General features: G+C 39.6%; 1 protein-coding gene and 1 long non-coding RNA gene across 2 annotated transcripts; both read left to right on the top strand.

Annotated features, from left to right (window-relative positions):
• On the top strand, positions 1-21,965 carry polr1d (RNA polymerase I and III subunit D). The gene is made up of 5 exons (XM_079893382.1): positions 1-97; positions 1,089-1,186; positions 1,410-1,486; positions 10,800-10,882; positions 20,017-21,965. The coding sequence occupies exons 1-5, from the start codon at positions 62-64 to the stop codon at positions 20,059-20,061; spliced, it is 339 nt and encodes a 112-aa protein (XP_079749508.1). The 5' UTR covers positions 1-61; the 3' UTR covers positions 20,062-21,965.
• A 3,875-nt stretch (positions 21,966-25,840) lies between these two features.
• Positions 25,841-26,890, top strand: LOC307171721. Its single transcript, XR_013823587.1, has 4 exons — positions 25,841-25,977; positions 26,099-26,376; positions 26,523-26,700; positions 26,825-26,890. It is a non-coding gene; the product is annotated as an uncharacterized lncRNA (long non-coding RNA).
• The last annotated feature ends 757 nt before the right edge of the window (positions 26,891-27,647 follow it).

Genomic DNA, 27,647 nt, shown 5'->3' with positions numbered 1-27,647 from the left:
TTTATGTATGTGAGCAACCAGAACAAGCTGATAACACTGCGCATGCGCGTCTCAATACAGCATGGCTGAGCACGGGCAGAAACACGCGCTGGAGATGGTAAGTAAAACTTCATTCACGCATTCATTCTTTGGTTTTAATACAGCTTTTGGTAAAAATTGACGCTTGTGAATGTTGTGTCTTGATTTATTCGTGGACTGCTAGACTGTAATGTATCACTAGGCTGCAGTGTGAGTGGTGTTTTGTCTGTGAAAATATTTGAAATGTTTCTCCACTTTGACAAGTCAATACAAAGTAAATTATATACACTAGGTAGTACAATTAATGTTTATTTGCTTTGATATTTTTGAAAAGCAGACCCTAAGAAATAATCATATCTATATATTACTAACATCTATATAACATTATATAATATCTATTATGGATTTTGTATGATGTTATATATATGTTATTAATATCTAGCCATCTAAACATCTGCCTTTCCTAAATTTAGATGCCAAGAACCTTTATATTGTATAGACGCATATTATATATTATATTATAATTTTATTATGTTATATTATATTATATTATATTATATTATATTATGTTATATTATATAGATATTAGTAATATAAAGATATGATCGCTTCTCAGGGCCCGCTTTTCAAAGATATAAAAGCAGATATACATAATAGTATCTTGAAAATATTTATTTTATATTGACTTATCAAAGTGGAGAAGCATTTCAGGTAGCTTTATTTAGAATATATAAATGCTATATAACCCCCAAAGAGCACACTAAAGGCAACAGTTTTATCCAATTAATAAATTGATAAATTAATAAAGAAATTATTAATTATCAAAATAATCATTAGTTGCAGCCCTAGTTCAATTATTTGTAGATTGTTCAGATTTAAACTATCAGATGAGTATCAAAACCATTTCATCTGTAGAGAATGTCGAATGTCATCTGATTTACATCCAAAAGTCTCTTTCACCATTTACAACATAAACTTCAGTATGAAGAGTGTTAAACCTCATGTTGCTGCTGAAACCACAGATATATATCGATATATATCAATATCAACAGTCTTCTACTCTCCAATAGGTCCGGACAGATGGAGCAGATGAAGGTTGTGTGACGTTTGTGCTCCATGAAGAGGATCACACACTGGGCAACTCGCTCCGATACATGATCATGAAGAGGTAAGTTAAGCTACCAGATTTAACTTATCTGTTTTTTCTTTTGTTTAGCCACCAACATCAGTTGCCTTTGTGATATCAGTGAGAACTTTGTCGAAACAAGTGATGTGGACATGCTATTAACAGGCACTGAGATGAACATTTTGGCAGGATTGGCAATTGTACTTCTGCATCTGTCCGTCTTGGCAGTGTTTAGTTTGATTCATGTGTGACTTTGTTTCCTCAGTCAGGACGTGGAATTCTGCGGATACAGCATCACACACCCATCGGAAAGCAAAATCAACTTTCGGATACAGACGCGAGGTGAGGGAACTCCTTTATTCACCTCAGCATGTCATCTCTGACAGTTAAGGTCCTGGCATTTTGTTGTAATGAAAACCACTATTTTGTAGGCAAAAGCATGAAGACGTGGTGCAATAATTGAAGGTCAAACTGTTACATCTCTAGTAACATATCTAGTAACATATGCGAAAAATCAGAATAGCGCCTGCAGTGAGAGCCTGAATATTCCGCAATATACTTTAAGCAAAATTGAAGAACGAACTGGGGTGACGTCATTTAGGACCAAATCACGCCAAAATGAAGTTTGTTTGGAGTTTGTTGTGGGACTTTGAAACAGCTTGTCAAAGTGTAATTTTTAGAAATTTTCCAGATGCATACATACATGTAATGTTTGTGAACGTGTTTCTTGCATTGTTTGTATTGACACTTTTTGAAATTGCTTTACTTTATCAACATTGTCCCTGCCTTAAAAAGTCTTAATTCAGTTTGATCAAATTTAAAGGCATAAAAATGATTAAATATCTTAAATAGTATAAGTCTTAATTATCATTTCAAGAGGTCTTAAATTTGGAAAAGGGAAAACCGGAATCGCAATATGTCTGAATGTGATTAATTATTAACTTCAAAACAGGCGATGATTTTATTAAATGTGAGTGCTGCATGTTTGAAAGTAAAACACAGCGCTGTTGTTCTGTAGGCTCACGCTTTCAGTTATATGAATGTATATCTGAAGGGAGATGACTGTCTTCAGAAAAGGTTCAATGGCATTTTCTTTTCATATTACCTATAATATGCTTCATTAAAGTGCTGTTTATAAGCACAACTTTGTGTTCAGGGGTTACCAAGGTAACACCTATATTTCTGCTGTTTCATAAGCAAGTCTCTACAGGCAGAGGATAAATTTACAATTTCACTCAGCCTGACTGCTGTTTTTGTTCAGGATAATGTGAAAATCGACCCATATTTTTACACAGCGTACACGTAGTGTTATGAAGGTTAACTGGTGGATTGATGAAGCTAATGTGCATTCTAAAAACAATATGAACAATTAGGAAAGGGGTGTGTGTGTGTGTGTGTGTGTGTGTGTGTATTATTTATATACAGTGAGGAAAATAAGTATTTGAACACCCTGCTATTTTGCAAGTTCTCCCACTTAGAAATCATGGAGGGGTCTGAAATTGTCATTGTAGGTGCATGTCCACTGTGAGAGACATAATCTAAAAAAAAAAAATCCAGAAATCACAATGTATGATTTTTTAACTATTTATTTGTATGATACAGCTGCAAATAAGTATTTGAACACCTGAGAAAATCAATGTTAATATTTGGTACAGTAGCCTTTGTTTGCAATTACAGAGGTCAAATGTTTCCTGTAGTTTTTCACCAGGTTTGCACACACTGCAGGAGGGATTTTGGCCCACTCCTCCACACAGATCTTCTCTAGACAGGGCTCTACACTTACTTTTTGAACAAGGAGCACTGGTGCGCCTAAATAAAAAAATTTAGGAGCACAGACAAATATTTGGGGGCACAGTCATCTGGTGGTGTAGGGACGTCACCACTTTTGAATAAGAAACAATCAAGACTATAAAACTCGTCAAAACTCCGCAAATCACAACAAGCATATCAGTGAGAAGAACACTCGTTCAAATAGCGCACACACTCAAACCTGACTGCACATCACATTTTTGACTTTATTGATTAGCTTTTTTTCGTAATGCAATGGACCGGTCAACGGGACATAAATTAATCCTTAAAGGATGGGAATTTATGGGACATTTGCACAAAAAGAATACATAACTTACCGTAGCCTATTTTATGTCGCTCCGGAGTCGCATATCAGTCAAAAAATGCGCCACAAAACATATATAGGCTAGCCTATGTCGCACTGGACTAAGTCGCATTTTTTTAGAAATTTATTTCGCAAAAAAAAAAAAATTGTTACAGACAGTTCTCCGTTACGGACGTGAGCGCTCTAAAGCGGCACTAAACGAATGTTTTAAAACTTTCACAGAGACCTCAAACTGAAAGCACAAAGCCTGTCTTTAAATTTAATTTCGTTTTGTATTAATTGTATCTTAATTTTAATCGATGTTTCATCAACCAATTGTCTGGATTTAATAAATAAGTAAATAGGCCTATAGGCTATTAGAAAATAGATAATCAGGACACGGAGGCGCTGGCGAACCTAGAGCTCGTCTCATAAATGAACCGAAACTCAGCGTAGGGCTATAAGGTAGCCTATTGCCTCACAGACCTGAGACATATAGATAGCTTTAAATGTCTACTTTTAAGCAGAACAATTCAAAACGAAAGAAAACAGACTGCTGCTTATGTAATTCGTATGAAATGTGCATTTCTCTCTGGCGCTGCAAAGATCGCGAGTCGTCAACTTCATCTGTCTAGCCGACACTGACATAAAAAATAACTGTTTTATTAGTAAATAATTAAAATGTCTCCTGCTATATTTTACATGTTTGCCTGTTTGCCTGTTTTTTTTTTTTTGAGCAGCTGCGGACAGATTCTTTTGACACACACACAATATTACGTAACACTCTGCGCTTATGTTTTAAAAACATAATTTAACATATAAATAACCATTTTTAAATAGCCCACTTAAAGTGGTTATTACAAATAAATGACTAAATGCCGAAAATTAATAAATTTTAAGTCTAGACCTACTTGTTTATATCAGAGGATGTTTTAAGAGCGAATGAATTCGCGCTGTTTTGAAATAGTTTGTGTGTGGGCACTGTAGTTTTTTTTTTTTTATGAGGCTACAGACTATCTACTGAAGATTTAGGCCTAAATAACTGATCTCCCGGTAATATAGTGTCCTACTCTCCCCCTCCTCATGATGATGTATTTGCAGCTGTTTCTATAGAAAAATGCTGTGTCACTCGCACGAGTGCGCCCAAATATTTTTTCACGTTCGCACGCCGAAATATTTACTCGCATGTGCCTTGAACCTTGATATGCCACTCCTTGGTTATCCTGGCTGTGTGCTTCGGGTCATTGTCATGTTGGAAGACCCAGCCTCAACCCATCTTCAATGCTCTAACTGAGGGAAGGAGGTTGTTCCCCAAAATCTCGCAATACATGGCCCCGGTCATCCTCTCCTTAATACAGTGCAGTCGCCCTGTCCCATGTGCAGAAAAACACCCCCAAAGCATGATGCTACCACCCCCATGCTTCACAGTAGGTATGGTGTTCTTGGGATGGTACTCATCATTCTTCTTCCTCCAAACACGTTTAGTGGAATTATGACCAAAAAGTTCTATTTTGGTCTCATCTGACCACATGACTTTCTCCCATGACTCCTCTGGATCATCCAAATGGTCATTGGCAAACTTAAGACGGGCCTTGACATGTGCTGGTTTAAGCAGGGGAACCTTCCGTGCCATGCATGATTTCAAACCATGACGTCTTAGTGTATTACCAACAGTAACCTTGGAAACGGTGGTCCCAGCTCTTTTCAGGTCATTGACCAGCTCCTCCCGTGTAGTTCTGGGCTGATTTCTCACCTTTCTTAGGATCATTGAGACCCCACGAGATGAGATCTTGCATGGAGCCCCAGTCCGAGGGAGATTGACAGTCATGTTTAGCTTCTTCCATTTTCTAATGATTGCTCCAACAGTGGACCTTTTTTCACCAAGCTGCTTGGCAATTTCCCCTTAGCCCTTTCCAGCCTTGTGGAGGTGTACAATTTTGTCTCTAGTGTCTTTGGACAGCTCTTTGGTCTTGGCCATGTTAGTAGTTGGATTCTTACTGATTGTACAGATGTGGCCTTTAAAAATGCGCGTCTCAGAGAAAAGAATGCCACAAGCACTTCCGAAATTCTGCGGGATCGTGCAGAAGGGGGATTAGGTGTTGGACGCAGGAAATACTAAAACCTGTAGATGGCAGTAGTGTTTCATGTGGCCATACTGAGTTGACGAAGTATGACGAATACAATGTTTTCTTTTGCCAGTTACATAAACAGTCACATATTCTTCATAAAAATCCGACTCAAACGCGCATCATTTGTCTTATTTTTTTTTTCCTGTGTACTTACAGTAGAAGAGACGTGATGTAGGCTATGATAACTGAGTCTTATAACACAATAATTTGCGAAGACCTTTAAAGAGACCGAGATCATTTGCGCAATATCATTATCTAATTTTACATTTAGTTCATTTTTGCATCTTAACGTTTTAAATAGTTTTAACATGGTTGTAATGCGCTTTTCTGCATTACACACAGTACTTTTTATACTATCATGTTTCCCTTATAGGCGTCGATTTCGGTGGGGACGGTGGGTACGCACCCACCAGATTTCGTCATGAGTCATTTTGTACCCACCACTTTTAACTTCAGTCCATATTAATTTGACTTTTGGTTCGATTTTTTTTTTTACCGTTTTCAGTGGTTATGAGGAGCTTAATTAATTTAACCTGAGATGTGCGTTATATCGCTTTTTGATCATTCTTTGTGTTGTCGAATTTTGACACAGTTTCATTATTTGTTCATAATAATTTGATTCATAATTATGTCATTTTTTTCTAAAAGTAAAAAAAACAAAGTTTTTTCTAAAAGCAATATTCTAAAGAGATACAAAGACATTGTACGTGTACCCACCAGATTTCGTCATGAGTCATTTTGTACCCACCACTTTTAACTTCCGTTGACCGTTTTCAGTGGTTATGAGGAGCAATATGAGAGAAAAATTTTGTAATCATTGTCTGACACAACAAAAAAATATATAATATTCATTTTATTTTAATTTTCGTGTTCGCATTTATGAGGGAAAAAACAACGTGTCAGTTTACGGTTATGGACGTGAGCGCTCTAAAAGCGGCAATAAAAGTCTGCTTTAAAACTTTCACAGAGACCTCAAACAGAACAGCTGCCTTTCTTTAAATTGAATTTCGTTTTGTATTAATTATATCTTAATTTTAATCAATGTTTCGTGAACCAATTGCCTGGATTTAAGAAGTAAATATAGCAGACAATCACGACATTGGAGGCGCCGGGCGATATCTCATAAATGAACCGAAACTCAGCGTGTAATGCACATTCACATTTACAGTGTATTTAGACACATTTAGACGCATTCATAATCATTACTTTTACCGGTTCTTTGTGGCAAGCTTTATGCGTGCGGTCGTGCGCTTGAGTGCGGCTATATTACGTAAACGCTCATGATCCATAAGTAGGCTAATTAAATTAATATAAAGGGGCGATTTGTCCACGAATTACTTAAATGAACAACTAGCCTAGTATACTAGTCGACTACAAAAAAAAAAAAACTTTTAGTCGAAAGCAGCCCGTATTCCACATATTTTCGAACCAGGCAACAGGACATCTGTGTTGAGCGAGGCCGTGGACCCTGAGCGGAATGAACGAGCGGAGCGGAATATTCAGAAATGCGCTCTCCACTCACGAGCTCTGATCGGAACAAACCCGAACCTCACTGTCTGCTGAACTTGCAGAATCATCAAAATATAATATTTTCTAAAGAAGAATTTTAAAACTTTATTGGTGGTAGTTGAGAAGAATTCCTCTTTCCATATCTAAATCATTTCGAGTGCAATATAAATGTATCATATTGTTATTCTTATTATATAAGAATAATACGTATTTTTTACAACATTTTTAACATATAGAGAATACAAGTTTAGCGTGTTGTGTGTATTTCCTAATTATAAGCTTTTGGTGAAATTGCAACAAAACTAAAAGAGTAAAAGTGCATAAAAACATAAAAACATGGCGTCGTCTCAAGAAATATCTGCGTACACACTAAACCACTGAAACCGACTCAAAACGATGTAGCCTAGTATACATACCAGACCAGGCACTGCAATTCTGCCACAGACATACACTAAAAACGGAGAAGACTTAAAGCATGCGCATAAACCTTGCGCGCTATACAACAATAATATTAGGCACAGTAGCTTCTTTTTTTTCTTTTCTTTTTTTATCAAGAACTTTGTTGAACAATATGAACAACCATAAATGGTCTGGTACAAAATATGAGTCACGATATTCGATAGTTAACGGATGCATAAAGCTTGCCACAAAGAACTGACAAAAGTAATCATGTGTCAAATATAGCAAGGAGACATTTTAATTGTTTACTAATCAACTAGTGTTTTATGTGTCAGTCAAAGATGTTGACAATGCTGACTCGTCATCTTCGCAGATATTGTGAACGTGCCTATAGAGAGAAATGCACACTTACAAAAGAGAGTTGTCTGTTTCTTTTCGTTTTGAATTGTTTTGTTTAAAAGTGGACATTTCAAGCTTTCTAGATACATTTCTGAGTTTCGGTTCATTTATGAGACGAGCTCAGTTCACGAGCAATGCAAGTTATATCGCGCCGGTGCCTCCATTTCCTGATTAAATCGTCTTAAATGCGTCTCCGTGTGGACAGAAACCAATGTAATCTTCCTGATTTAATCACGTAAAACACAAGTCTAAACACAAGCACCACTCTTCTGAATGATGGTAACCACAAACCTCCAAGAGTTTGTAAACCAATTGTTTGTAAAACATATTTAATATTTACAAATTCAAAAAAAAAAAAAAAAAAAAATGTTTTACAGTGTATAAATAAAACGACATGAAGAAAGTTATTTCCAAAATGTAATTAATTGCACAGTCTTTGTTTTAGCTGCTTGTTTTAGCTGCTACCAATTGCACAGAGTCAAGAAATTACAACCACCCACCCCCCAGGTCTGCCGATTCAACCCCCAATGCTAATCGATCTCCTCTCAGGGAATCAAAAGAAAACCGGTTTTTCCAGTTTTCACCAGCGTGTGGGCGGGGTTTTAATCCCTTGCAGTTCCTTTGTTTAAATGCTATTTAAGCAAATATACTATACATACGCTTTAAGTTATTTCAAATTAATGTTTATAGCTTAATTTGTTGATATCGCGTAACTTAATTTGACATATGTTGATATAACCAACTGACATTGTAGATTCCATTGCATGCCAGGAAGAGGCTTATGCTTTGTTTTAAGTAATGAGCATTTACTATAATATAGCCGCACTCAAGCGCACGACCGCACGCATAAAGCTTGCCACAAAGAACCGGTAAAAGTAATGATTATGAATGCGTCTAAATGTGTCTAAATACACTGTAAATGTGAATGTGCATTACACGCTGAGTTTCGGTTCATTTATGAGATATCGCCGGCGCCGGTGTCGTGATTGTCTGCTATATTTACTTCTTAAATCCAGGCAATTGGTTCACGAAACATTGATTAAAATTAAGACATAATTAATACAAAACGAAATTCGATTTAAAGAAAGGCAGCTGTTCTGTTTAAGGTCTCTGTGAAAGTTTTAAAGCAGACTTTTATTGCCGCTTTTAGAGCGCTCACGTCCATAACCGTAAACTGACACGTTGTTTTTTCCCTCATAAATGCGAACACGAAAATTAAAATAAAATGAATATTATAATTTTTTTTTGTTGTGTCAGACAATGATTACAAAAATTTTCTCTCATATTGCTCCTCATAACCACTGAAAACGGTCAACGGAAGTTAAAAGTGGTGGGTACAAAATGACTCATGGCGAAATCTGGTGGGTACACGTACACTGTCTTTGTATCTCTTTAGAATATTGCTTTTAGAAAAACTTTTAGTTTTTTTACTTTTACTTTTAGAAAAAAACGACATAATTATGAATCAAATTATTATGAACAAGTAATGAAACTGTGTCAAAATTCGACAACACAAATAATGATCAAAAAGCGATATAACGCACATCTCAGATTAAATTAATTATATAAAAAACAGGGAACATTTTGTAAAAGCAAAACTGAACAAAATGCATACTTAAAATAATTGTATTAGGCTATGTGTTACCGAATATTTAATACCACTTCCCCATAATGTTGTAATTATTTTTTTAAAACAACATCTGTCAAACTGTCAATCAGATACCTCTTATCTGGTCATTTTTATTTTATTTTAGAAGTCATAACTGTTGATCACCCTTTGTATGGAATTTGTGAATATGAATATTTAGAAGATTTACAAACTGTCGGCAAGACCTCAAACCAACCCCGGACATTCTGAGACTAACGTGGAAAAATCTTTATGCTTAATGCATTAAGACAGTTCAATTAAAATATTTATTAATAATGTAATGGCAAATCAGATGCGCCCAAAATATAAATGCTACGCGTTGAGCTGCAACATTACCTCACAAGAAATATCTGCACAAGAACAATCACACAAGAAATATTTTCACGAATTAAGAATCTGGGTAAGTCGCATTATTTAATTGCATTATGTTAGGATGATTTTGTGTATATATATAAAAAATACTGCTGGGTTTTTACAGGCAGAGTCACGTGTATTATGCTCACACTAAATTCTCTGTTGCACTTATATAAATGCGCATTGCATGCACAATCATCTTAATAGTTGTACAAAAAAGTTATGCGCTACTGGCAAGAACGTCACTTTGCTGTTTTAATAAAAGCAATGTTAAATATTCTGCATGCACTCATCTCCTGGAAACCACAGCAATGACAAAGCATATAAAAATTCGTAAACGTTGTCCAATACCCCTTCTTGTCTTAATGAACCTTTTGCATTTACAAATATTTTCAAATGTCTGTATAATACAGTAGCCTACTGTAAATATTTGTGTCTATTACTATTTATAATTTATATTTTATTGTGGATGTTTTCTCACAATCGTGACGTAATGAAGTAAAAGAAAAAATCTAACGTAAAGTTGTTTTTTATGCGCCACCTGGTGGATATTCTGTGAAGCGAAACACATTGAGGGAATTTGTAAGTAGCGCCCCCCCGAAAGCACTTGCAGAATTCTGCGAGACTCTACGAGACGAATTGCCGAATGCCGCGGGAGAAAACGCGCGTTTTTAAAGGCCAGATCTGTATGGGGTGGACAGGTGTCTTTATGCAGCTAACGACCTCAAACAGGTGCATCTAATTTAGGATAATAAATGGAGTGGAGGTGGACATTTTAAAGGCAGACTAACAGGTCTTTGAGGGTCAGAATTCTAGCTGATAGACAGGTGTTCAAATACTTATTTGCAGCTGTATCATACAAATAAGTAGTTTAGTTATATATATATAATTATTTTTTATTTTTATTATTATTATTATTATTATTATTATTATTTATTTTTTTACATTTTATGTACGTATATTAAATTAATATAAAATAAATAATAATTTATAATTTTGACATTACTTTTCTTAAAAATGGTTGAAAGGCTGAAATGTCAGGTTTATCATGACTGTAGGCAGCATGTAAACATGTCTATTTTCAGTAAACATAAGTGTTCATTTGCTCTCTGATCAATGTTGCAGAAGGAACTCCAGCATCTGAACCTCTGCGCAATGGGCTGAACAACCTGACTGAAGTGTGCAAACATGTCTTGCAAACTTTTGAGGTAAGACTGAACATGGAAAGTATTATTTACCTTTAGGGGTGGGCGATATACAGGCAGAAATTTGACAACGGTATACATTACGATTGTTCAAAATGTTACCGTGTTTAAAAGTGATTTTCCACCATTCAGGCACAATGAGACTTGAAAGAGAACTCGATTCGGTTCTCATTCTCTGACAGGCAGTTTTCTGTGCACACACCCCTCAAGTGCACATACAGTGCATGTAACTACTGATTTGTTTTCTTATTGCAATATTGGCTTATTTAACAGTCAAAGACATGTCAAAATGTCTGCTTTAAGGCTGGCGAATGTGACTAGATATCATGGAGACAATATGAAGTAGAGCTGCACCAGATGACTTAAATAGCTCTATTTGGATGGAGTTAATCATTCTAGAATGATTGAGGTGATTTTTGTTAGGGTAGTTCACCCAAACATGAAAAAGTACCCCATTATTTACTCACCCTCAAGCCTATGTGTATATGACTTTTTTTTCTTTCAGACTAATACAATCGGAGTTATATTAAATAATATCCTTGCTCTTCCAAGCTTTGTAATGGCAGTGAATAGAGGATGAGATTTTGAAGCCCAAAAAAGTGCATCCATCCACCATAAAGTAATCCGCACGGCTCCAGGGGTTTCAAAATCTCATCCTCTATTCACTGCCATTGTACTGTCCCTGTCTGTGTGTGAGCTAGGTGCGTGAACACAGACTCAACAGCAAGCCAAACTCGTTTCCACGAGCCAGGACGCGAGCGCCTTGCTCCTTTATTTTCCAACGTTGCAAGTGAAAATCGAGTAAAACTGTAATAAACAGAATACAAAATATACTTAGGAGCCTGCCTCGCAAGTACAAGATATAACTTTCACCATTTACCAGCTTTAAACAGTCACGTTAGCTTAATAGAAAATGTACAATAACTAGCACGCTAACAGAGTATGAGTTAGCTAATTAGCAAAAGACGAACGTTAACAACGTAACGTAGCTACTAATATACATTCTCGAGTTGACGTTACATCGTGCTCATTAAGTTTACCTCTACACAAAACATACAATATACATCACTCAAGTTAGACACTTACAGACATTGCCGCCTTACGAGTGTGGGACAAACAAGATTCGGGAGCGAAACATCAGAAATATCCCGACGCGCTTCGTGCCGGTAACATTACGGTTCTGGCAAGCTCAAGGACGGAAGCTCATGGGCTCGCCCATACGTAAACAGGAAGGTCATGTCAAAATAAAAGCTCTTTCAAAATAAAGACTCTTCTTACATTACAAAATACCTGTGTCTCTTTTCTTATAATAAACAAAATAATTATCAAGCATGAAATTGAACTTATAGCAAAAAAACAATTTACAAACTGAGGACAGAACACTCCCCGTCTGGCATAATGCCACTACTCAACTTGTCTTTATATACTTTCCTTTTTTTTTTTTTTTTTTCGTTGCACGTCTGTTCAGTCTTTTTCAAGGAGAAGGATGACGTCCGAGATGGGCCGCAGATAAGTCTTTGAAGTGCCCTGAGATGCGGTCTGCACCTCAACTTTGCGGACTCGTCCATCGCTGCTCGGAGAGGCCGATGTGACCAAAGCCATTGGCCACTCGTTCCTTGGTGCTTGAGTCTGTTTTAGCAGCACAATGTCTCCAGTTTGTAGGTTGCGCTGATTTCTGTGCCACTTGCGTCTTGAGTGGAGAGTGCTTAAGTACTCAGTTCTCCAACGGCCCCAAAACTCGTTTGCCAGTGCTTGCACTTGTTTCCACTGACCTCTCAGGAGATCTTTACTGGTGAAGTCTCCAGGTGGAGCATGTAGGCCTGGCTTTTGGGTCAAGAGCATAGCAGGGGACAGCAGAATGGGCGAGGAGGGGTCTGATGAGATGGGAATCAGCGGCCGTGCATTGATAATTGCTGATATCTCTGCCATCAAGGTACACAGGACCTCGTGCGTCAGGTGAGTATGCTTGTTTTGCAAAAGCATAGAGTCTAGTATTCTGCGTGTGACCCCAATCATACGTTCCCACACTCCCCCCATGTGGGAGGCGTGCGGCGGATTGAACTCCCATGTGCAGTCTTTGCTGTGGAGATAACTCAGGATTTCGGTCTGCTTTTCCTCAGGACGCTCCATGCCCAGCTCTGCACTGGCGGCTATGAAGTTCGTCCCCCTGTCTGATCTGAGCTGCTTTGCCGGGCCTCTGATGGCAAAGAATCTTCGCAATGCATTAATACAGCTTGTGGCATCCATTGACTCTATGACTTCAATGTGTACCCCCCTGGTGTTCATGCACGTGAACAGAATGGCCCACCTTTTGCTCTGCTCTGCGCTGCACCTCCTCGAGTGCATCGGGTCATCACTGTCCACGGTCCAAATACGTCCAGCCCTACGTATGAGAAGGGTGGGGAGGTGTCGAGCCGCTCTGGAGGGAGGTCAGCCATTTTCTGCACTTCCAGCTTCCCTCTGAGCTTACGGCATGTCACACAATGATGAAGGGTAGAACTCACCAGTCTCTTGCCACCGACAATCCACAGTCCAGCTGCTCTGATAGCCCCTTCTGTGAACTGTCGCCCCTGGTGTTTCACTTCAGCATGATGGTGTTCTACAAGCAGCTTGGCTACATGGCTATACTTAGGGAGGATAATTGGGTGTTTTACCTCAGAGTCAAGAGAAGCATTTCTAAGACGCCCTCCAACCCGCAGCAGACCGTCGCTCATGTAAGGGTCAAGGGTCAAGAGCTGACTCGAGTTAGAGACTTCTCTGTTTGCTTGAAGAGCGGCGTATTCGTCTGGATATGCATCTCCCTGAACAGTCTCTAGTATGAGCCTCTTAGCTGTTGCGCGCTCCTCAGGAGTGCGAGGCCCACTGCACTGATGCCAGCCTTTGCATGTGTGCTGTGGTGTGTCTGTTGTGTCTGCCTTGTGCGAACGCACCTGATGTTTCAAGTAGGAAACAGCTCTCAGCAGAGACTTCCATGTGGAAAAGCGCTGGAATCTCTCAGAAGTAAGTCTCTTAGGTTTGAGGTGGGTAGCTAGAGCGGTCACCTGTGGTCTAACTTCCACATCTGCTTCAGGATCTATCAATCCAAAGTGATCACGTTTCTCCATCTCTGGAGGCTTGTAGAGGAAGTCGGGTCCTTTAAACCACATTGTGTCCATGAGCTGTGATGCTGCTACAGATCTGGTGGCTAAGTCCGCTGGGTTCTGTTCCGAAGGGACGTAATGCCACTGATCTGGGGATGTTGTCTGGCGTATACGATGCACACGGTTGTGCACGTACACATAGAAGCGCTTTGAGTCATTACAGATGTATCCGAGGACCACCTTGCTGTCGCAGTAGAATTTAACAGCGTCTGGCTTGAAGTCCAGTTCGTCTAAGATCAGCTCTGCCATCTCAGTTGCCAGAACAGCTCCACAGAGCTCGAGGCGTGGGATTGTGGGTTCTGGTTGTGGTGACAGCTTAGCCTTCCCTAGCACAAATCCAACCTCACAATGGCCCTCTACAGTGACAGCTCTCAAGTAGGCTACTGCCCCTATAGCCCAGTTCGAGGCATCAGAGAAAAGGCACAGTTCTGTGTATTTGGCTTTTGAGAGTGACATCTTCACATAGCAGCGAGGGACATGGAGGTTACTCAGCTTCTCAAGTGAGGCTTTCCACTCTTCCCATCTGCTCACCTTTTCATCAGGCAGAGGAGTGTCCCAGTCCTGAACTCCGCTGGACAGCTCTCGTAGCAACAGTCTGCCTCTGATGGTCACTGGCGCTGCCAGACCCAGGGGGTCAAAGATGCTGTTAATGACTGACAGCACCCCGCGCCGGGTGTAAGGCTTGTCAGCTACGGCGACCTTGAAGGTGAACATGTCTGTGTTGATGTCCCAGCATAGGCCTAAGCTCCTCTGTACAGGCAGGGTGTCGTTGTCCAGGCCTAAGTCTTTGATGCCTGTGGCCAGTTCTTCAGGCTCAAAGGCTTTCATCACAGCGACGCTGTTTGAGGCAATTTTGTGCAGTTTCAAGTTGGACTCTGCGAGTGATGCACATGTTCGCTTCATCAGGTCGATGGCTGCTGACTTTGTGGGCAGGGATACGAGCCCGTCGTCCACGTAAAAGTGTCTATCAACAAACTGCTTAGTGTCTGCGCCGTACCTTGGCTCACCTCTCTGAGCAGCTCGTCGTAGGCCGTAGATGGCAACCGCCGGGGACGGGCTATTGCCAAAGACATGCACACGCATGCGATATTCTTGAATCTCTTTCGAGAAGTCATTGTCTTCGTGCCACAGGAATCTCAGGTAGTCTCTGTGGTCGTGTCGCACCAGGAATCCATAAAACATCTGTTGGATATCAGCAGTGACTGCGATGAGGTCCTTTCTAAACCGTATCAGCACGCCCAGGAGAGAATTGTTTAGGTCGGGGCCTGTGAGCAGCACTGAGTTGAGGGAGACACCATGCTGTTGGGCGCTTGAGTCAAACACGACTCGTATCTGCCCTGGCTTTTGAGGATGGTACACCCCGAAAATGGGCAGGTACCAGCATTCCTGTTTCTCTTGAACGGGCGATGCCCTCTCTGCATGCTTGTTCTCGAACAACTTGTCCATGAAGGAGGAAAACTGCTGCTTCATCTCAGCATTCTTGTTCAACGTGCGTCTCAAAGAATTGAGGCGTGACAGAGCTTGCTCTCTGTTGTTGGGGAGCGGAGGACGAGGAGACTTAAATGGCAACGGAGCTACCCAGTTATTCTCTTTATCCTGATGGAGTTCTTTTTCCATAATGCTCAAAAACAGTTCATCCTCAAAGGACATGGCACTCTTATTGTCATTGTCTGTTCTCTGGAATACTGTGAGCCCGAGCTGTTCTTCAGCTGGCTTAGGCTTTGTCATATGTGCAGAGTGGCCATACCTGTGCTCCCCGCCGTAGCTCAGTCTTTCTTTCACGCAGATGCTATTGTGGCAAGGAGTGAGGAGTGACGGACGTCCATTCTGGAGAATGTGGGTTCTGAAGGTGTTCACGGTTGGCTTGTGAGCATTGTCAAGACACACTTCACCTATTATCACCCAACCTAAATCTAAACGCTGGGCAAAGGGTGCGTTGTGGGGCCCATTGACTTGATCTCTCACTTTGTGTGCACGAATCATGTCTCTCCCTAGCAGAATCATCATCTGGGCGTCAGGATCCAGCTTGGGAATATGCAGAGCGATGTGTCTAAGGTGAGGATGTGCGAGGGCGACCTCTGGTGTCGGGACTTCAGACTTGTTGGTCAATATCTCGTTGCACTCGATGAGTGGCGGTAGATCAAGGCACACACCTCCATTCACTGCTTTGATTTGAAAGCCAACTGCTTTTCTTCCGGTCACCTCAGTCGTGCCGGCGCATGTTCTCATCAGATATGGTGACGGGCTGCTGTTGACCCCAAACAGCTGGAAAAATTCAGAGCGTGCCAAGGAGCGGTTACTTTGATCGTCGAGTATGACGTATATCTTGATGGCGCGTTCTGGTTGACCTTGAGGGAAGACGCGCGTCAGGCATACCTTTGAGCAGGAGCGTGGAAGACTGTTTAGGCTGCAGACCTTGGTGCACTGCGATCTCACTTCCACGGGAACACTGGCTGGCTGAGCCTCTGCACCTGGTTGGACAGACGACGGAGGTGGTGGCTGAGAGGTGTCAGGATGCATTGCTGAGCAGTGTCTTTCGCTCTCACACTCACCGCATTTCAGTGTCGTCCGGCAGTCCCTGGCAAGGTGGTTTGGGGTACAGCATTTATAACAGCGTTTGTGTTCTTTAAGAATGTCTTTTCGTTCTTGCAGTGTTTTCATTCTGAATGACCTACATTTCTCTAACGGATGTGTTTTCTTATGCACAGGGCAATATCGAGCTGGATCAATGTCTTTCTTTTCAGCGTCTGTGGCGCTTGTGGTGTCTGCGTCAACTGTAGCAGACACGTCTGTCTTGTGAACAGATACAGCAGTCTTGAATCCACTTTGCTTGAATGGAGTTTTCTCACCTTTGCTGTATGACTGGCTGTAGCTTGACAGGGTGAAACTTGGGTCATTGCGGGCTTTAGCCTGGCTGTTGATGAAGTCAACGAAGAACGAAAAAGGAGGAAAAGTCACTCTGTGTTGCTCTTTGAAGCGGGAGCCTGTGGTGAGCCATTTTTCCTGCAAGCCAGGAGGCAACTTCTCGACTATGGGCTTTATCCCACGAGGAGTAAAGAAGTAGGCCAGCCCGGGGAGATAACCGTCATCCTTAGCTGCCAGCAACTCCATAAGAAGATCACTGAGCTCTCTCAGTTTTGCATTGTCTTTAGCAGACAGACGTGGAAAGCTATCCAGTCTTTTGAACAGCGCATTCTCCACCATCTCTGGTGTGCCGTAGCATTCCTCCAGTCTCTGCCAGGACAGATGGAGGGCAGCTCTGGGGTTAGTGACATGAACAGCGCGAATCCTTTTCACGTGCTCCGTTGACTCTTTACCTAGCCACTTCACGAGGAGGTCTAACTCTTCACTGTAGGCGAGCCCCAAGCCCTGTGTTGCATTGAAGAATGACGACTGCCATGCGCGGAAGTTCTCTGGTGAGTCGTCGAACTTGGTAAGGCCAGTGGTCACTAATTCTCTGCGTGCTAGGAACTTGGCGAAGTCTCTCATGGGTGGAGAGTCAGGGCAAAGAGGAGGCTGATCATGTCTGTATGGACTGTGTGACGGTTTTGAGGTTGGGGATTGTTCAGCTGCATGTGCGGGCTCATGTGCAAAGGGTCTGAAGTCTCTGAGTGGGGGCTTTTCCTCTACAGTTCCATGTGCTGACTGACATGGAGGACTGTTCACTGTGTGCTGCATTTCATAGTGATGCGGTGAGGAAGAAGACTGTACGCTAATCCGTGGCTGGCATTGCACATACTCTTCGGTGCGCTGTCGAATCACTTGTGGCGGAACCACACTTCTTAGACTTTGTACATCTTCATTCCCCATAGCTACAGCTGCTTCTAAGACTTCAGCTTCAACCCGCGCCGCCTCTGCATCCCTTTCATACGCCAATGCCTCCAAATCTGCTTCTAATGTGGCCTTTTGTAGATCTAGCTTAGCTTGTTCCTTTTTCATTTCTACCTGTCGCTTAGCATAAGATGCCTTGGTGAGCGCTGCTTCAGCTGCGGCTCTAGCTTTGGCGGCAGCCTCCATGACAGAAGATCTTGAAGAGGGACGAGCGTTTTGAGCTGGCTCTCGAGTGAACCGAAGACTTTGAAGACGATGGACGTGGTAGCGGGCTTGCTTCAGGCTTTGTTTCATCTCTAGATTTCGATTCAGACGCCATGTTGGAGTTCTTGCGTTATCCCTTGAACGCACGCTGGTTGTCTTTTTACTGTACTGTCCCTGTCTGTGTGTGAGCTAGGTGCGTGAACACAGACTCAACAGCAAGCCAAACTCGTTTCAACGAGCCAGGACGCGAGCGCCTTGCTCCTTTATTTTCCAACGTTGCAAGTGAAAATCGAGTAAAACTGTAATAAACAGAATACAAAATATACTTAGGAGCCTGCCTCGCAAGTACAAGATATAACTTTCACCATTTACCAGCTTTAAACAGTCACGTTAGCTTAATAGAAAATGTACAATAACTAGCACGCTAACAGAGTATGAGTTAGCTAATTAGCAAAAGACGAACGTTAACAACGTAACGTAGCTACTAATATACATTCTCGAGTTGACGTTACATCGTGCTCATTAAGTTTACCTCTACACAAAACATACAATATACATCATCACTCAAGTTAGACACTTACAGACATTGCCGCCTTACGAGTGTGGGACAAACAAGATTCGGGAGCGAAACATCAGAAATATCCCGACGCGCTTCGTGCCGGTAACATTACGGTTCTGGCAAGCTCAAGGACGGAAGCTCATGGGCTCGCCCATACGTAAACAGGAAGGTCATGTCAAAATAAAAGCTCTTTCAAAATAAAGACTCTTCTTACATTACAAAATACCTGTGTCTCTTTTCTTATAATAAACAAAATAATTATCAAGCATGAAATTGAACTTATAGCAAAAAAACAATTTACAAACTGAGGACAGAACAGCCATTTTAGCATTTTAGCCCCCCCCCCCCCCCCCCACCAAGAAGCTTTTTTCCCCCTGGTCGAACATTATTAAAGTTAGAGCTTATTTAGAGATATCAGCCGGATGGCTTAGTGCAGGCGCTGATGGATCCAAGGCTGTATCTCGTAAATTACCCCACTAATAATGCCCGGAATGGTACCAAACTTCTACAGTAGTACAAATAGGTTCTGTACTCATAAAACGAGGCATTGGAAAGTTTGTAAGTACATCAGGAGTTTATTTAAATAACACTTGCCTGATGGCTTATGTTACCGCTAACCCGGACGTCGAGGTCACTTCCATTATTTGGCAAAACAATAAAATCCTGTATTATTTATTTTAATTGAATATTAAATGTCCCCAACTAAGCAAGCTAAAAGCCAAAGGTGAAAGTGGCAGGGAACCAAAAATCCATCAGTGACAGAATGGAGAAAAAATACTTGGGAGAACCCAGGCTCAGTCGGGGGCCAGTTCTCCTCTGGCCAATGAACGAACAGTGTATGATTATGATTCAGGCAGCATTACAGGTCAGAAGGCAGATTGGATTGGAACATTCAGAATATTATCCTGGTCCATCTGGTTGAATCATGCCGCTTTGGCGTACAATACCAATTAGCAATAAAATATGTACACCTGGAGCATACTGATGTGTAACAAACTTGTGAGTGAAGCCCATTACCCATTAAAATAGTTGAAGGTGGCGGGTCTCCAAGTGATTAGTCATTTATAATTGTTTCAAGTTCCGTTTTGTGTAATAATGCGTTAAAAATGAATTTTCTGATTATAGGCGAAGGGTGAACCAGCTCCAGGGAAAGTCTAAGGAGATGTGCTTCCCATTTAAAAACACATTTAAATAGATTTCTTTGAAATAGTTTTAAGTTACTTGTCACCGCACAACCTACACTTCCCAGCATAAACTGCTGATAAATTATTTATTAAAGTCTGCCCCCCAATTCCCCCCTTGGGCCTGTTCTCAGGCAAAGATTCTGAAGTCATTTGCAGATACAATTTGTCATTACAAGATTCAAACAATGTTGTGTTTCTCTCTGATCCTGATTTAAACAGGCACGGATGAAAGCATTCAATGATAAAGAAGAATCGATGACATGAGGATCAACACTTGTACAGTGCCAGACATTGATCTGCTGAAGAATGTAGAAGCTTTAGGAAGGAGTAAATGACAGTCAGACGTGTTGCTTGCGGTTCCTCTCTTTTTTGTGAGAAATTAACAAAAGCATTTGTATGTTTGAATTTGTATATTGATGTGATTATCCTTATTATTTCTTTCATTTTTTTGAGTACATGAACATTGTTTTGTGCCAGTGCACTAAAAAAAAAAGTTTCAAAGGTTATAGCAATAGAGTATATATCCAGTAAAAAATTCTACTTGTGAAAATAGTTGTAAAATGTATTTGATTCAGAATGTGTTTTAAAATCATGCAAGTAATGCATTTTCAAATATAAAAAACACATAAAAGTTCTTGGATTAATATTTATCAGCAGCATTTACAATGTATACAACAGATAAGTGATGCAGGTGCTTTGAGCTCAGATGATACATTTTGATAGAGCATTCCTGAACAATAAAAACAGTATGTATGTTTTTTGCAAGTCTTCATTCCTATTCTCAGAGAGAGAGAAAATTCTCAAGCTACATTTGGACTTAAAAGGGTTAGTTTGCCAAAAATTTGTCATAATTTACTCACCCTCATGTCGATCCAAACCTGTAAGACTTCCGTTTATCTTCGGAATACAAATGAAGATATTTTTAATGAAATCTGAGAGATTTCTGTCCCTCCGTTGACAGCTACGCAACTACCACTTTGACGCTTCAAAAAGTTGATAAAGAGATCGAAAAACTAATCCATATGAATTGAGCAGTTTAGTTAAAATTTTCTGAAGAGACTCGATCGGTTTTATTCGCATATAAACATTGATCAGTGAACATAAACAGAAGCACAAATGTTCCGCGTAACACAAGAATGAACCTCGTTGGTTCTCGCATATCAAGAGAACATGCTTAAGCTTCCGTTGACCACAACTGATGTGTGTGTTGATGAGCTAAAGTCTTACGGGTTTGTAATGACATGAGGGTGAGTAATTCATGACAGAATTTTCTTTTTTGAAGAAATTTGAATTCTGTCATCATTAACTCCCAGAATTGTTTAGCAACATTCTTACGAATGAAAATAATGCAAGTTAACGACAGAATTTACTTTTTTATATTGTCATCAAGCTGAGATTCCAGTGCTTCTGTAAGATTTAAAGATGATTCATCATGATGTACGTGTGTGAATCTCACAAAAATAATTAAGCCGTAAAATGTGACATTTTATGCTTATATCCCTATCATATTAGCAGCAAACACAAGAATATTTTAGTCAACATATATTTCTCATGGCTAAGATTGAAATCTATGGCTGTCAAATAATCAGCTGATTTTTTTTGTTGTTGTTTATTTGAATTTGGAGTTCACAATAAAAAGACTCGAGTGGCTTTAGCAGGCACCATAAGTGTGAGATAAATCACAAAACTGTGCCAAATGACAAGTCAAGACGGTACATTTGTTGTGTTAAGTTTAAAGGACTGGATTTTATGCTAAATGTTTTTAAGTGTTCCTGTAGTTCAAATGGTAAAGTGTGTCTCTATCAACGCCAACGTCATGAGTTTTTTGTTGCTCAGACCCTCCACCAAATTACAGATTAGTCAAACATGGAAAATTGTCAATCAAGGATGATGTTTTTTAATCAAATAATTGTGACAGCTCATTTTTACCCAGAAACAGGTCTGAAGTAAAACGCCACAGGGAGGCCATGCTGATGCCAGCATTATCCATCACCAGCAGAAAACTACTGCAACATGGAGTTTAAAGAGCACAAGTCTCTCTCACGTTTACATTTAAGAGAGTGGTGGACAAGCAGCATGGCTGACCTTAAAGAATTGGTAAAGATCGACTCCTTATGACACAAGGAACATATGCCCTGTTTCACAGACAAGGCTTAAGCCTATACACTAAAAAAAAAATCTGTTAAATTTACGGTAAAAAAAAACCTGGCAGCTGTGGTTGCCAGAAATTTATCGTATAAAATAAGTTAGCAACATTTTTAGGTTTCACAGATTTAACTTAAAATTGCAGTAAAAAAATAATAATTAAAGACCCCCTGTAGTGAAAATCAAGTTTTTAATGTTGTTTAAATGTATATGTGGTGTTTTTAAAATGGTTTAAGACAAACCATGTGTAAAATTATAAGTTAATGTTACACATATAGAAAGGAGCAGACGTTGTTTCTGGTGCAACACAATAATAACTGCCGTTGTATTACACGTTCCTGAACAGTATAACATTTTCTAAATACTCTATAACATTCTCTGTTGTTCACTAAACTAATTAAAACATATTCACTTAAAAATAGTTTGCATATCAAGCATGTGAACACACATCTTGCTCAATAACATCAAAAACAAACACTGTTTAACTGAATTTAAACATATGTATCATTCTTTTTCTGTTAAACACTTTTCAGAGTACATAAATTCTCTGTCCAATTATGTGATAATTGTTTATTAAGCGTGCAGTGCAACCACCCATATAGCATTACAATAATCTAGCCTTGATGTCATGAACGCATGAACTAATTGTTCTGCATTTTTCATTGAAAGCATATGACGTATTTTAGATATATTTTTAAGATGAAAAAATTTGGTTTTACAGATACTAGACACGTGACTTTCAAATGAAAGGTTGGTATCAAAGAGCACACCCAGGTTCCTAACCAATGACGAAGACTTAACAGAGCAGCCATCAAGTGTTAGACAGTATTCTAGGTTATTATGTGAGGAAGTTTTTTGTCCAATAATTAGAATCTCTGTTTTTTCAGAGTTAAGTAGTAGGAAGTTGCTAGTCATCCAGTTTTTTATATCAGCTATGCATTCCATTAATTTTGTGAATTGGTAGGTTTCATTAGGTTTTGAAGAAATATACAGCTGAGTATCATCAGCATAACAGTGAAAACTAATGTCATACTTCCTAATGATATATCTCAAGGGTAGCATGTACAGAGTAAACAGCAGTGGTCCTAGTACTGAGCCTTGTGGTACGCCATACTGAACTTGTGATCGATGAGACATCTCTTCATTTACTGCTACAAACTGATAACGGTCAGATAAGTATGATTTAAACCATGCTAATGCAATTCCACTAATCCCAACATAATTTTCAAACCTATTTAAAAGAATGTTGTGGTCAATGGTGTCAAATGCAGCACTAAGATCGAGTAACACTAATAGAGAGACACAACCACGATTGGATGATTAGAGAAAATCATTTGTGACTCTAATGAGAGCTGTCTCGGTACTATGGTACGGTCTAAATCCTGATTGAAAATCCTCGCAGATATTTATTTCTAAAAAGGAACATAGTTGTGAGGATACCACCTTTTCTAGTATCTTTGACAGATAAGGTAGATTCGAGATCGGCCTGTAATTGACTAATTCTGTAGGATCAAGTTGTGTTTTTTTAACAAGCGGTTTAATCATAGCCAGCTTAAAAGTTTTTGGTACGGATCCAAATGACAAAGATGAATTAATGATAATAAGAAGAGGATCTATGACCTCTGGAAGCATCTCTTTCATTAGCTTAGTCGGTATAGGGTCTAACATACACGTTGTCAATTTAGATGATTTAACGAGTTTAGAAAATTCTTCCTCTTCTATAGTAATGAATGAATCGAATTTTTCCTTAGGGAGACTACAATGTACTGCCTGATGCGATACTGTAGTAGACGGTTGCATAGTTATAATTTTCTCCCTGATATTATCAATCTTATAAGTGAAGAAGTTCATGAAGTCATTGCTACTGTGCTGCTTGGAAACTTCTGGGTTTGAAGCTTTATTTTTCGTTAGTTTAGCCACTGTTTCAAATAAATACCTAGGGTTTTATTTATTTTCTTCTAATAGGGTTGAAAAATAAGCAGATCTAGCAGCTTTTAAAGGGGTCATATAATGGTACATGCACTTTTACAAGTTGATTGTACTGAAATGTGTGTTGGCAGTGCCTGTACACAACCATCATATAATGATAAAAATCCATCCAGTGTTTTTTTTTTTTTTTTATCTCCTTATATGTTTTCCCCCGTCTCAAATCGAGCCGTCTGACCGTGTGACGTCACACGGTCGGACGCCCCTCCCACGATTGTTAATTGACAGCAGCGTTTCAACACAGACCCGCCCTGAGCGAGCTGTCATCATAGTCCGCATTGTTTATACGCTGGAGCAGAATAGCATCTAAGTGATTGTGGTGTTCTGTTCTTGGGTGCAATAAGGAACACAGCATTATTTTGATGTTCTTAAATCCAAACCGCTGAAGACGCAGTGGCTGAGTTTTGTTTTCGAAGGTAATATTCTCCACGATCAACGTCAATGCTTTCATGTTTGCGCGAACCATTTCTCACCAGACTGCTTTACAAACGAGAGTCAGTATAAAGCTGGTTTTGCTAAGATGCTGCTCCTGAAAAAAGGATCAGTACCAACTATTTGTGTTCCTGCTGCACCTCCAGAAGAAGTGAGTGTAACGTTTTATTAACCTTTATATTAATCTTTGCAAATCGCTTGCACGCTTCACGATGAATGCGGCTAAGGTTTACACTCAGGGTACATTGCGGCATGTTTTCTATGTACGACGTTCTCAATATAATTCATAATCCCACGTTTATAATGAACAACGCGTTATGGTTATTGTGTTATTACTAGGGGTGTAACAATATATCGTGTCACAATATATCGCAATACAAAAATGCAACAATATATCGTGAATAGTTCACCCAAAATAAAAATTACTATGTGAGAAAAAAATTACGTTTTCAGAGTTTTAGTGTCAGTACTACATTAAAATATTATATATAATGTATAATAATGCAATAGTGGAATATCTGTGTAAAAAAGTGGCCTACATTATTTTAAATGTATCTAGTAAGTGACAGAGAAACATAACTCTGTATTTTCAGCTTCAGAATCATGAATATTTTTATTCTGGTGTCTCTATTGTGCTTTAGTGCTTTAGCTCTAGTGTCCTGTGCTTTGGGTTTCCAGCACCAAGTCAAAGAATATTCACTTATACACGCAATGTAATATCAAATTTATCAGTTTAATAAACAGTACATTTTTTGTTAACCTTTTATCATATGTCTTGGAGTATCGCAATAATATCGTATCGTGAGTTCAGTATCGTGATATGTATCGAATCGTGACATGAGGGTATCGTTTCACCCCTAGTTATTACAAACTGTGTACGCAGGTGTTAAAGTTAATGTGGTAACACTACACTGAGCTTACTTTTGTAGATGGTTTATAACGGTGTCTGTTACTGATTAAGAAGTAATGTCAAAAAAAGTTATAACTGCATGAAGATGAATGGTAACACAATACCTGCAAAATACTGTTTACATCCTGCAAATGCATATGATTCAAGACTATAAATACTCTAATTGATGTTTTTCAATATTACGCCGGAACAAGTTATGTTATCTGATCACTTATTTGCTTTTGTATAGGCAAGCACATCTGGAGAATTGGACATGGTGCAACATGTGGCCAGCCAAAAGAAACTGTGCACAGTTGGCACCCAGCTCTCAATGAAAATGTTACGTCCGCACTACAAAAGCACAGGTTAGCTGATCCAGATCTTATATAGTGTGAAGTCATATATTCAGTTTTTGTGGTATTGTCAGTAATAAAGTTTATTTTTTATTTTTTTTTATTTTTTATTACTCCAACAGTATTAAAATGTCAACTATTATGTAACAGGCACACAGACAACTATGTTATACCCAGATATTGGTGTTGGTCAGTTAATACCACTGCTATCAATACCAATAAAGAGGCCTCACAAATAAGAGATCTCGCTTGGAGCTAGAGGAGGAAGAGGAGGACCCTTCTGGAGCCAGCTCAAGTATGAATGTGGAAGAGCCTATGGATTCCACATATGATCCAGCTGACTGTCACAACCTTGACTGAGCCAACAGATGTGACGTAAGTGACAAGACAATTTTTTTGTTAAATGTTGCAATCAGTTCAATTGTATATATATATATATTTTTTATGTTATGTGGAATTTGAAAATTATTTAAGTAACTCTTTATTATTCTAATAGATTTGAGTCTTCAAAGCCGGTTCACAAGACAGCGACTTACATTGTTTATGAAAACTGCCTGCTGCAGCTCTTTGAGCAGTGCCCTAGTGTGTCAACGTGTTACCAATGTACAGAGAAAAGTATTTGGCACATTCCTCTCTGTGGAACAACGCTGCCCACACTGTGACTTCTTCAGAAAATGGAATAGTCAGCCAATTATACAAAGCACTCCTGCAGGGAACCTCCAGCTTTCTGTTGCAGTGTATGTCAATGGTGCCTCTTTCTTCAAGGTTAAACAGGTAGGTTGGTGAGGCCAACTGTCTAGTGTCTAGCCTATAATTTACTATTGCAAGTAATATCACAAAGATCAACCCTGAACAAAAATAAATGAACATACTGTCCCTGAAATCAAGCTAAATGAAGGAATCCTCTTTTCTGACCTTAGATATTCCAGGCAATGAAACTGAAAATGATCCACTACACCACCTTTCAAATTCATGCCCGGAGGTACATACAGCCTGCAATTGTACATAGCTGGAAGACAGCACAGGATGGCATGTTGCAGCAGCTCAGACAGCAGCAGAACATTGTCCTGGGCGGAGACATGAGGGCAGATTCACCAGGTACTAAATGCTGAACAACGGTCTCAGTTTACATATTACTGTGAAAGCAAAACATACAGAGTAATAATAATAAATAATAAATACTGAATGTAATACAAAGTAAACATTAATTTTCTACGTAAAGGTCATTCAGCCAAGTTTGGAAGTTACTCAGTGATGGACCTAAGGACCAGCACTATTATTGATCTGCAACTAGTTCAGGTGAGTCTAACATTACAGACTTATGCAAGATGTAATGCATATGCAATGCAACAAAGTAAATGTACAGAAAAAAAGGCACAGGGATTTTTTACTGTGTAGCTATTTTATTTTATTTTATTTTATTATTAAGGACAATTGTCCTTTCTTGTATTTTGGGAAAACCACCTTAAATAGTGGCTCTCCAGCTGCTGTCCTGGCTTGGGGACGCCCAGCATTCTCATTAAAATGTAGGGCTGCCAGGTAGAGTTGAGGCTTGAAAGGTGGTGCTCTTGGGTTGAGAGGCCTGCGATCCCCTATGGCTCTGTGATCCCCTTCTTGCCACTGGCAGGTTAATACATACTCCTCCTCTGAGTCGACTCTCGGAATTTACTGGAAGTGGTCTTTTCTCTCAGTTTGTCTTTTCCCCTTTTGATGTATTCCGATTGTTTTGTGAGCAAAGTCGATCAGGTTTCTCCCTTTTCAGGGACAGAAAGTCACAGGGCAGGAGAAGATTTCTGTGAATGACACAGCTTTTCCGTACACGCTTTCAGGTCTCACCTCACATACAGGAATTTCAGCATGTTTTCTTACCTTAACCATATGTACTTGATCTTCCCAGTATGACCGTATCTTTCCTGGACCTTCCATAGGAGTCAAATTACGGATCAGGACCCGGTCACCAGGCTGAAGATCTCTCCCCTGAGCCTTCTGATCATAGTGAGCTTTCCCACGGGCTGCTACTTTTGAAGCAGTCTTTGCTGCAATTT

This window comes from Squalius cephalus (genome assembly GCF_949319135.1).
Source record: "Squalius cephalus genome assembly, chromosome: 14".
NCBI lineage: Eukaryota > Metazoa > Chordata > Actinopteri > Cypriniformes > Leuciscidae > Squalius > Squalius cephalus.
Note: the sequence above shows the minus strand (reverse complement) of the source record. Positions and strands in the feature narration are given on the sequence as shown.

Excerpts from the sequence above, each read along its gene's own strand:
- polr1d (XM_079893382.1), top strand. The coding sequence starts at position 62 with ATGGCTGAGCACGGGCAGAAACACGCGCTGGAGATG. Across the intron at positions 1,187-1,409 it reads CGATACATGATCATGAAGAG|TCAGGACGTGGAATTCTGCG; the intron begins GTAAGTTAAGCT and ends TTGTTTCCTCAG. Across the intron at positions 10,883-20,016 it reads ATGTCTTGCAAACTTTTGAG|GCACGGATGAAAGCATTCAA; the intron begins GTAAGACTGAAC and ends TGATTTAAACAG.